This window comes from Erpetoichthys calabaricus, chromosome 9, assembly GCF_900747795.2.
Source record: "Erpetoichthys calabaricus chromosome 9, fErpCal1.3, whole genome shotgun sequence".
Lineage (NCBI taxonomy): Eukaryota > Metazoa > Chordata > Cladistia > Polypteriformes > Polypteridae > Erpetoichthys > Erpetoichthys calabaricus.
In genome coordinates, this window is record NC_041402.2 from 181,870,391 (window position 1) to 181,882,507 (window position 12,117).

A 12,117-nucleotide genomic window follows, 5' to 3' on the forward strand; every position below is an offset into this window, starting at 1 on the left:
CACTAGGTGTGAGGCAGAAACAAATACTAAATGGATCCCCAGTCCACTATTGGGACATTTACACATACACATGGCTGTGAGAAACAATCAGAAAATGGTGGCAACCACAATAAATAAACATACAAATTTCCAATAGGGTGCAATCACCATCAGAGCTGTTAAAATAACAAACAACTAAAAAAATCCATCCATCCATCCATTTTCCAACCCGCTGAATCCGAACACAGGGTCACGGGGGCTGCTGGAGCCAATCCCAGCCAACACAGGGCACAAGGCAGGAAACAATCCTGGGCAGGGTGCCAACCCACCGCAGGACACACACAAACACCAAGCACACACTAGGGCCAATTTAGAATCGCCAATCCACCTAACCTGCATGTCTTTGGACTGTGGGAGGAAACCGGAGCGCCCGGAGGAAACCCACGCAGACACGGGGAGAACATGCAAACTCCACGCAGGGAGGACCCGGGAGGCGAACCCAGGTCCCCAGGTCTCCCAACTGCGAAGCAGCAGCGCTACCCACTGCGCCACCGTGCCGCCACTAAAAAAATAGATAAATCAAATATGAATAAAACTGCATCACAGAAGGTCAAAACCCAGAATCATAATACTTAGATGTCTTTACAAATTTTGATTTTAGTGGGCACATTTGTTTTTGCCACTATTATTACAGTTTAAATACTGTAGTTCCTTACAATCCACACATTTCTGTGATACAGATAAATACATGTGCACATGGATATGATGTACTTCATGAACAGACTGAATTCTAAGATTATTTATACAGAATCAAGGAGACACATGAAAGTGAATATAGTGAGTGCCCCATGCATTTTGCTAACTTCGTATCTAGTTTAGGGGTACAGGAAAGCACAGCCTATCCTGGCATTATTGGGTGTGACACAGAAACAAAGCCTAGATGGTGTGCCAGTCCACTGTAGGGCACCCTAACACACACACACTCACATAGGCAAGTTTTAGAGCCACTAGTTAAAATGACACACACATAGACATTACTGAAGAAAACAGAACACTGCAGGCACGAGGAGAACATACCAACTCTCTATAAGCACTACCAGGTCACCATTCATAATGTCATATTATGCTATTTTTAAAATTAAAGCAGAAATGAAAATCAGTCAGGTATATATGCACATGAAAGTTTGGAAAAAAGTAAACTAGAGGCCTAATAAAAACAAAATTCAGTCAAAAAAGCATGAAGAGCTTTATGATGAAGAGTGAAGGAAGAATTGGAATCCAGAGGATGCAGCACACTGCCAGGAGAAACCAACGGAGACTCCAAGAGATAAGCCTGATACACTTGTTCCATGGGTTCTTACAAAGAAAATTTATTGGCCTCAGTTTGGTGCATAAATGGTTCTACTCATCCTCACGTAATAGCTTCTATTTTAAATTGATTTTGATCTTTTGAAGACTATTAAAGTGTAGAAACGCAAGATTAGCAGAACGAGAGAAACAGAAGACTAGTGTTTAATTCAATGATGCTTTAACATAACACACTAATTTTTGTACCCTAGTCAAGCCCACAGTCAAGGGATCAAATGATCAGCCTGAACCTCACACAGTGACAGCAGTTATTGGGTCGGAGGTGATCCTTCCGTGTGAGGCCCAGGGAATCCCTACACCCACTGTGACCTGGAAGAAAGACTCCTACCCCTTCCCAGCAATTGCAGCACGGTAAGAGCAGCTCCAGGGCTTTTGGGCATAATGATAAGTACTGGCCTGCCTCTCAAACTTACAGTTTTTTTACAGTCTTAACCAGTGACATTTTATTGTAAGATAAACTAGTTAACACTTTACATCTTTATTTTATATAGTGCCTAGCATAGTAAGGACCATCAAAAGTATCTTCAAAATCCAATCTATCATATGAGCTAACAAATGACCTAACAAATTAAAACACACAATAACAAATCAATCAATTATTGCCTTTTGCAGTATCACAAAGCTCTTTACCAAGCAAAGAAAATTACAAAAGAACATAATATAATAAAGTGCATGACAAGACAGATTGGCTCAAGCAGACCCCCGTGACCCTGTAGTCAGGATATAGCGGGTTGGATAATGGGTGGATGGAAGGATAACAAGATAGGGTGTTATTGCTGCTGCCTAATGAATTCTGCATTCTGATCTCACACCTGCTCATTGTCTGTGTATAATCTGTACGTTGTCTAGTCCCATTGTTTGTGTGGTTTTTCATCTGGGTTCACTGGTTTTCCACCACCATCCTAAATGGTGTGTATGATGCCCCTATGTGAGTACCTCCTTGGATAGACTGGTGTCCCACATAGGGTTGGTCCCTGCTGTTGTCTCATGTGAAGTCTCACAGGACTCAGTTTTAGGGTTTGTTCTCTTTTCCACTTACATGAGACCTTTACATCAGATTATTAGGAAAGCTGATGTTTCCTTTCACTTTTATGCTGATTATATACAGCTTGAAGTCTGCGAAACGTAATAATGCCTAATTTTTGAAGACCTTGTGGTGACTGTTTGGTGGAGATTAAAGGCTGGTTGGCAAACTATTTTCACAAGGCTGAATGAAAGTAAATCTGAGATGATCTTGTTTGGTCCACCTAAAAGTATTGCAATGTACTCTAGTGCTCATAATAAGTGAAACCACAGGTTATAAATCTGGGAAGTGATTTTTGATCCAGACCTGAAATTTGAACAACAAGTAAACTTGATTGTCAAGATCATTTTTTTTCACTATAGAATGATCTCTGAAGTGTGGCCGATATGATCATTTTATGATTTAGAGAAAGTGTTCCAGGCATTTATATCTTTAGATTATTTAATTCTTTGCATATGGGTGTCAGTCAGTCGTCTTTGCTACATCTGCAACTGGTACAGAATGATGCTGCGACATTACTGACTGGCACGAAAGAAAGAAATCACATCACTCAAGCTTTAGCTTTCCTTCAGTGGCTCTCAGTTCAATTTAGGATTCATTTGTTTTCAAAACTTTAAATGGCTTGGCCCCACCTTATAGTATTGTTGACTTGCTTTGCCCCCATTCCACCATCACGTCATTAAGATCTTCATCTCAGCTATTATTACATGTGCCTCGATCCCAGTTAAAACATAAAGGGGATCACAGTATCTGCCCTAAGACTGAGGGACAGTCTTACCCTCAATGTTAAAGCTTCTTCTTCTATTAACTGTTATTAAAAGTAGACTCAAAACTCACCTTTTTTCATGAGCTTTTAAGTCTGTGTCGATGAAGGTTTATATACTTGGTTTTTTTGTTTGTCTTTTGCCGTAATGTGTCTGTGCTAATGATAATATGGTTTTTACTTTCTCATAAACGAAGTATAGGGAAAGTATTGGAATCGTCCAAAACTTCGATTTCGAGATTTTGATGAATCTCGACGTTTTAGACCACCTTGAGTCAGAATATACCATTTTTGGAATTATGTCTGCGTTTGTGTGTGTAAACACGATAAATTGAGTACACTTTCAATTTGGTCAACCAAATTTTGCATACAAGTATTAGGTACAAAACGTAGATTTCTATCAACTTTTGAGTTATTTCTGCTAACCGGAAGGGGCACATTTTTATACATGCAGCTGCAGAGTCTGATTTATTCATCTTTACTTTTATAATAATTGCTCAATATATTATTAATTTGATTTGATTTGTTGTTGATGGTTCTTTAATGTACTTAATACAAAAATATAATCATTGTCTTACTGTTTACTCCTCAAATATCCATCCCCATATCTGAGTATACAAGAAAGTCGAGGGGAGACCACTCCTGATTATTAACTTTTATGTCAATTCCCTTGCCTTTTATCTCTTAAATGTACAGCACTTTGGTTAACACAATGTTGTTTTTAAATATGTGTTATAAATACAATTTCCTTGCTTGCTTACTAGGCCCTGTCCCCAGTTTTAGAATGTTATGTTAATTAAAATTAAATATAAAGGATCTAGTGATGAACCTCTCTGTATAAGAAGCTACATAAAGTAAAGATTGATTATATAGCACATTGGGCTCACTGTGAAAGGTGCTATGTAAAATGAAGAATGATTGATTATGCAGCACTTTGTCATGTTGCTCGCTGAGAAAGGTGCTTTCCCAAAAAAGGACTGATTGACTAAGTTAAATACAGTAATCTGTTATCTGAATAGGTGCTGTCATGTTGTCTGGTTACTTAGCTGAGTGCTGCTTATGCTTATGTTCTTGTGCTCACCCTCCTGCTGATTTTGCTTTTTATTCTCCCACCATCTGCTTTCCCATTCAGCATGTAAACCTGTTTTTCAACAAGGGCCACAGGGAATTGACTCGTGTGAGTGAAGGGCCAGTGCAGGAAATTTACTGACACCCAAGCTGGTAAAGCATTCTGCATTACCTGCTTCCATTTTCCCACTTCAACTTTTTTGGAAAACATCCTAATCCAAATACAGGCTTTAAAGAAACAGACGGACGGAATATTTCTGAGATAAGAAAGTGTCAGACATCATTTTTTTCGGCAGTCATTTGAATCTGCACCTTGATGCATCACAACTCTGTCATGTTAACACATTATATTGTTAATAGCACATTTCACTGCATTGCACTATCTATCATATAGTGCCTTTCATATCTCGCTATGCTTTAGTGCCTTGTATAGTGCCTTTCAATTGACTATCTATCTACAGTATGTAATGTTGTGATCCTGCTAACTATGCTAAAATGAATATCTATCTATCTATCTATTATACAGTGCCTTTCATTTATCTTTCTATCTATCTATCTCACATGGAATACTTCTTGACTTATCCATTTCTCAGGTGAGGTAAAGCATCATTTCACAAAGCCTAATTTTTGCTTTTATTCTGCCTATGATGACCACCAACACTAGTTGCCCAGTGGATCATAAGTTTGTTGCTCACTCCTCAGGTGGACGTGACCATTTTGTGTGGTGTTGAGAGGCTTGTCGGTCAACTTTATGAGCCCTTACATGTCAAGGCCCTTAACCTACAATTGCTGAGCGCTTTGAGTAGTGAGAAAAGCGCTATATAAATGCAAAGAATTATTATTATTATTATTATTATTAAGTGATTCAGGCTGATGTGCTTTTTTGTCTCTTTACAGGGCTGTGGTTCTGCCTGGAGGGTCACTGAAGATCAGTGGGTCTCAGCAGACCGACAATGGACTTTACAGATGTTTTGCTGTCAACATTGCAGGGAATGCCACGATATTGTACAGGCTGCAGGTCCAGAGTAAGTAAAGTGGCCTGTTGTTCTGTGCTGCCACTCCTCTAGAACCATAGTCAATCTGTATTAAAAATGAGTCATCTTCTCTAGATATTTGATTGATGACAACTGTGAAAGTAACTACCACTGTTTATTTTATTATTTTTTAAAGTTCCACCCAAAATTCTGCCTGGACCACGTCTTCTCAAAGCTCTTGTTGGTCAACTGGTTACTTTGCCCTGTTTGGCTCATGGGGATCCTGTACCGGAGCTGAAATGGTTTCGGAATGGATACCCACTGGAAAACATAGCATCCACTGACCAGTATGGAGGGTCCCTTTTTATTAGGAGTGTGAAATCCTCTGATGCAGGAGAATATCGCTGTGTAGCAGTCAGCCACAGCGGAGAGGACATGGCAGAAATTACACTGGAGGTCTTGGGTAAGGGTCTTATTTATGATATTTAGGACACTAATAGGCTAGGGGAAATGAGATGCTTCCCTAAAGGCCATGAAGGAAGCTAAAGTGCCTGGTGGTCACAGAAATGTCCTCTGACCCCAGAACAAACTCTGATATTGACCCTGGAAGTGACCCCTGTTGAGCAGAGGTGAGAGGAAGTGTTAAGTTGAGAAACAGAGAAAAGAATCAGAGATGAGGTATTCTGTGTATGAGTTTCAGGAAAAATAAGGGTAGCTGGACCAACCTGAATTTGAATATAATTGTGTTCAGTAAAGCATTATTATTAGAAGTGTTAGTATATATGCAGTACTACTAGTCATAGCAGTAGCAGTAATAGAAGTATCAATCTATTCTATAATGCACCTATCCAGTTCAAGGTGACAAGGACCAAGTGCCCATCCTGGAAGATTTGGTTTATAGAAGGCAGGGAGAACTTTGGACTTGATGCCTTTAATCTGTGGAAATCTTGAAAGCCAAAAATAGCATTAACTCCCTTATTGGAATGAGTTATTTTGTAATTGTGGCGTGTTACATAACCCGAATCTATATAGATATGATATTAAAAGGCAATACCCCTCCCTTAGTGATACAGCAGTAAGAAATCACATAGGAGAAATAACTTAGCTTTCTTTAATGACAGCTTACGCTGCATAACAGACGAAGGAAGCCAATGGCAGGGCCTTTGGGAGTGGGGGCCCGATGTGTACAGTCTGCCATTTTTGCCGCTGCGTTGGAAGGATTTTCAGGATCGGATGACGTTATCTCCCATCCGTCCATCGACTTCAAAAGGTGTGCCGGGCAATGTTCTAAGGCTTTATACTCTTTCTTCATGTGCAGGCCCCCACTTAGGTGAATCATGCCATTCCAAACAAGGCAAAGACAATATCATTTCATGCTGTGTTTAACACACAGAAATAGTATACTGTACAATGGTCATCAGTCCGACTCTCACGTTTCCCCAGCTGTCTTATCTGTCTTGTCTTACGCTTTGCCTAGCAGTTCTAAATGATGAGCCCCTGTGCTAAATCTGGCTCTGTGCATGTGAGTAGAAAGAAATTAGATTTATAAAATATATATTTGTACAGAGGACAGTGTCATATTACACAAATAAGACAAAGTGAAATGTATGATACATCATATGGTACAGTGCAGTTCCAGAAGTGGTCAGAGAGGTCACTGTGTCATTTCCACACATGTTAACTGCTTTAATACGTATTATTATTATTACTGATATTATTTTAATTTGTTGTAATCCTGAAAATCAAACAGAAAGCAAAATTCATTACTCATCTTATAGAACTATGTAATTCCAAAAGTGTTTAGAGGTAGCACTATGACAAAACATAATATTTTCATACCTGAGAAATCCATTTCTGGGTTGTCGGAGCCCTTGAATTGTATTATTATCCATCCATCCATCCATCCATCCATTACGGTTTCTGATAGCACTGAGTGCAAGTCTGGAATCAACACTGCCAGGCCACTGCAAGGCACACACGCCCGCTCACACAGACCAAAACTCACTTAGACAGGGAGAACACGCAAACTCCAAACAAGCAATGCTTGAGGCACGATTTCTGCCAAGGACTATTATTAATATGGTGATGACTAATAATAATAATAATAACAATAATAATAGTATTGCTGCTTCTGTCAATGGCTAGTTCAAGTAGAAATGAAAATGGATGCAAACTAAATTTTTCCTCTTGCTACTATTATTCATCCATGTCAGTGAAAACATCCTGCCCAGCATAAGTTCGAAGACTTTCTAAATATGAATTTAACTTTTCCAGTGGGTGCGAGTCTGAGCTATCTGACCTTCTGCAGTGGCAGAATCTCTTGGATCAAAATTCCTCACAAATCTTTCCAGTGAGCGAGGCTGTGGAGCTGCAGGCGATCTCCATCTGTAATTAAACATAAGAAATTAGCAGAGCAGATGTGCAGCAGTAATTGCAGGTTAACCGGTTGCTGTGTCATTGATGTCTTGGCACACTCTTTGTTGTTTCAGAGCCTCCATTCTTTGCCAGCCATGAGGATGTGCTTGTAGAAGAAGTTCTTAATCGGATGGTGACACTGCCTTGTCCTGCACGAGGTACTGAATGACAATGTTCTATTTTTTTTTTGACTCTATGATGCTTCATTTGTAAGACATCCAAACATTAGCAAAGTATTGGGAGCAGGTAGAGTCTATCTTGGTAGCAACCAGCTCTTTATAAATGCCAGCCTAATGCTAAACACTCACAGCAATTTAAAGATGAAAACGTACTTACTTATGTAATGTGGTGACTGAGTGTTACGGATGTGAAGGGTTGATGAATACCTTTCTTCATGGTGGCCATGTCTTAGCTGTGTTACGTGAAAAGCATGTTCATTTAGTTCATACAGCCCATTGCCTAGGACGCCAGTGCTGCATTCCTTTGTGAGTAGACGTGCCTTCTAATTAGCTAACAGTTTCAGGAATGGGGCTGTAAAATGTGTAATGCTGAGTGTCTGTTAACCTTTGATGGGCTCTTTTGGACCAGAAATTCCAGAGTTCAGTAAAGGAAAATGGTCCCCTATAACCAAATTAACATTCCACCCACCTACTCATTGAGTCCTCAACAGCCTTTGGTGAAATTCCAACAATGTCTGAGCCAACCAAATGACTAGATGGTCACTACACCAGACATCCATACATTTTAGAGAACAAGAACACCACACCGTGTAACAAAACAGCAATATCTTCCTGAGAATTTAAGCAGATTTTAAAAGATTCTAGTGCAGAAACATGACAGACTGACCTAGAGGATAAGGTGTTGGATTGTAAAATACAAAGTCACTTGTTGAATCCTCACCACTTTGTCCCTGTGTAATTCTGAGCAAGTTGCTTTAACTGCCAGTTTTTCTACCAGAGTTCCCAAACAGTCGCATGATTATGTAAGCCAATTTGGCATTGACTTGGCTGTGACGGGCACTGTACCAACTGGCAAGGTTTCTGGTTCCACCATTACTTGTGTGACCTTGAATAAATCACTATAACTGACAGCAGTATGACTCTGTTATCTGGTACAAATGTATTGATTTCATTTGCTTTATTTTGAATTGAGAAATTGCTCACAAATGTCTGCTACAGACCACAACCATTGTAAGATGTTTTTATGAATGTGCTCTCACTTACAGCTATCTAGTAACACTGATTTTTTCCTAAATCTGCAGCATTAGGTTCATTCTTTTAACTCACTGACTCACGGAATGTTTTGCTTTTGTTATACAGGCTCACCAACCCCTGAGATCCACTGGTTTAAAAATGGCCTTGAAATCTCTGATAGCCAATCAGGATTCTCCTACTTGCAGAACGGCTCCTTGGTGATTGGCTCGATCCAGACAACACAGAGTGGGGACTACAAGTGCATTGCAACAAATGAGGCAGGCTCATCTGAGAAGAGATACCGACTACAGGTCAACGGTAAGTAGCATGAGAGAAGGCAGAGATGTCCATGCTAATGTTTTGCAGGGCCCTTTAAGCCTCTGCATAAGCTTGAGCTGCCCAAATTCTCCAGTTTGCCAGTACAGGCTGCTCTGTGTAGAGTTCCTTTGGACACTACTCCATTAATTCATTGATTGTTTTCGATGTATGCCCCCTGTGCTCATAATATTTGCTACTTATCTGTTAACTAGAGGCTGTGCCAGTGTTATGTTATGAGGGCTGCATATATGACGGTAGTGCTGACTAGAAGGTAAAAGTCCTTATTTAAGACTTTAGCATAATTGAACAAACTGAAACTTCAAGTTCAGACCTATAAATACCTGGGAGTGCAGCTGGATGATAAATTAGACTGGACTGCCAATACTGATGCTCTGTGTAAGAAAGGACAGAGCAGACTATACTTCCTTAGCTGGCGTCCTTCAACATCTACAATAAGATGCTGCAGATGTTCTATCAGACGGTTGTGGTGAGCGCCCTCTTCTACGTGGTGGTGTGCTGGGGAGGCAGCATTAAGAAGAAAGACACCTCACGCCTGGACAAACTGGTGAGGAAGACAGGCTCTATTGTTGGCATGGAGCTAGACAGTTTGACATCTGTGGCAGAGCGACGGGCGCTCAGCAGGCTCCTATCAATTATGGAAAATCCACTGCATCCACTAAACAGTGTCATCTCTAATAATAATAATTAATAATTTTTTGCATTTATATAGCGCTTTTCTCACTACTCAAAGCGCTCAGCAATTGCAGATTAAGGGCCTTGCTGTAGGGCCCAACAGAGCAGAGTCCCTTTTGGCATTTACCTCTAGACAGAGGAGCAGCTTCAGCGACAGACTGCTGTCACTGTCCTGCTCCACTGACAGACTGAGGAGATCGTTCCTCCCCCAAACTATGCGACTTTTCAGTTCTACCCGGGGGGGGGTAAACGTTAACATTATATAAAGTTATTGTCTGTTTTTACCTGCATTATTATCAATCTTTAATTTAATATTGTTTTTTGTATCAGTAAGGTGCTGCTGGAGTATGTGACTTTCCCCTTGGGATTAATAAAGTATCTATCTATCTATCTATCTATCTATCTATCTATCTATCTATCTATCTATCTATCTATCTATCTATCTATCTATCTATCTATCTATCTATCTATCTATCTATCTATCTATCTATCTATCTATCTATCTATCTATCTATCTATCTATCTATCTATCTATCTTCAATGAAATAACACAATAGCAAATGAACAACCTAACATAAAAGGAAGCTTGTCAAAGGTCCACTCCATTACTCACTTGAAAGCAAGACACTGTTGCTTCAGACTGTTTACCGAGTCCTAAATACATCTCTAAATGCCCCTGTCAATTTTGCAAGAAAATATGATCAACAGTTTTGAGCAGGATCAGCTATTTGAACTGTGTTCTCACAGGTGTGTCTTTATATAGAAGGGGAGGAGAAGGAATATAATTTGAGTTACGTTCATGGAAAGGGTGTGATTTGGTCAAAGTGTAGTGAAGGCAGTGGTGTGGTAGGAGGGTTTGTGGCCTAGACTGGCACTGTGAAGGGGTTTGGGCCATAGCTGCACTACATGTCATGTCCTTTAATAGTTTCCTGTTAGTCGCATTTCATTTAAAAGCAGTCATTTTTTAAATTGAATGGATGTCTTCTAAAACAAAAGCATGCTTGGCCATCTTTTAATTTTGTGTCACTGTGCCAGAAGGAACGGTAAATGCTGTCATTCAGTGTTCTGTCATTTGTTGCTCTTAAATCACTCTGAAGACTGCCGAGTTTATTTTCTGTTAAACATGAAGTTTGCTAAAATTAGCTTATTTTTCCTCCATTGCAGCTGCTCCTGAAATCCAGGAGGATGGCCAGCCTCAAAATCGAACTGTGACCCTGAATCATCCTTTAACACTCACCTGTGATGCTTATGCCATCCCAGCTCCATCAGTCACATGGCTCAAGAATGGCCTTCCGGTAAAGATTTTGCAGATTTTCTTAAAAATAAAATGTGTTGTTCTGCTGCCCTCTTCAGGCTGCATGGAAAAATGGGTGACAATGTAGAAAGTAAAGAGCTCTATGGATCTGACCTACAGGAGTTCCAGGGACAAGAGAAACCAAGTAAAATTAGATCCACTGTAGCTCCTGTAGTGCATAAACTTTATTTTTTAGTAAAAATTCATTGAGAATGCCCTTAGACCTATTAAGTTGTTTTCTAAGGATGATATCAGTTCACAATCAACACTAACATTTTTTCAGACTGTAGAAATAGTCTCCAGCAAATTATTTATTTACTGCCTTCAGAAAGTATTACTTGCTAGAGTCCAGACTCCACCAATTCTGTGTGGAAATGTCTTGTCAAGTTCAAGTTCTTGCCTTGTGCATGCAGGAAAATGCATCAGAAATTAAATGAAAGGGGGACAAATATGAAAGCCGCCTGTGAGATGGCCACAGGATGCCTCCACTACATTAACAGCAGTATGATTTTATTTGAATCATTGTTGGTTAACCAGATTTCAGAAGCTACCAGGATTTGGATCCAGAATGGAGGTCAGACTCTACGTATCCCCCGAGTTCAGATGAAGGATTCTGGGCAATTTTCCTGTCATTTCAAAAACAAGGTTGGAGAGGCTGAACGAACGTTTTACATAATGGTACAAGGTAAGGTGAGCATGCTCCTTAGGTGGGTTTAGTGCTATTTTATGAATTCACCCTGCAAAGTGGGAATATTATCAAATTATGGAGTCATTTTGTTGTTATCATTGTATGATTCTTACTAATTTTCATCATTATTTTGTTAGTGCCATGAGTGCTGATGTTTTGTCTTTTATGGTCATAGACATACTGTTGATGGAAACCATGCTCTTTGGCTATTCACGAGTTTGGATATTGATTTGACACGAGACACTGACTTGCACACTTTATTTAGGATGGCGACACGTAAGCACATGGTGTCCAAGCTTTCAGATAAAAACAAATCTGGCAAGCCTGTCAACATAGTTAA

The 12,117-nt window shown here is 39.8% G+C and overlaps 1 protein-coding gene across 1 annotated transcript in view; it reads left to right on the top strand.

Annotated features, from left to right (window-relative positions):
* The window catches only part of hmcn2 (hemicentin 2), a 224,697-nt gene that overhangs the window by 74,544 nt on the left and 138,036 nt on the right, over positions 1–12,117 (top strand). Inside the window, 7 exon segments of the mRNA XM_028808536.2 lie at positions 1,539–1,698; positions 5,100–5,227; positions 5,373–5,639; positions 7,666–7,749; positions 8,911–9,102; positions 10,960–11,090; positions 11,627–11,774. Coding sequence (XP_028664369.2) covers positions 1,539–1,698; positions 5,100–5,227; positions 5,373–5,639; positions 7,666–7,749; positions 8,911–9,102; positions 10,960–11,090; positions 11,627–11,774 — 1,110 coding nt within the window.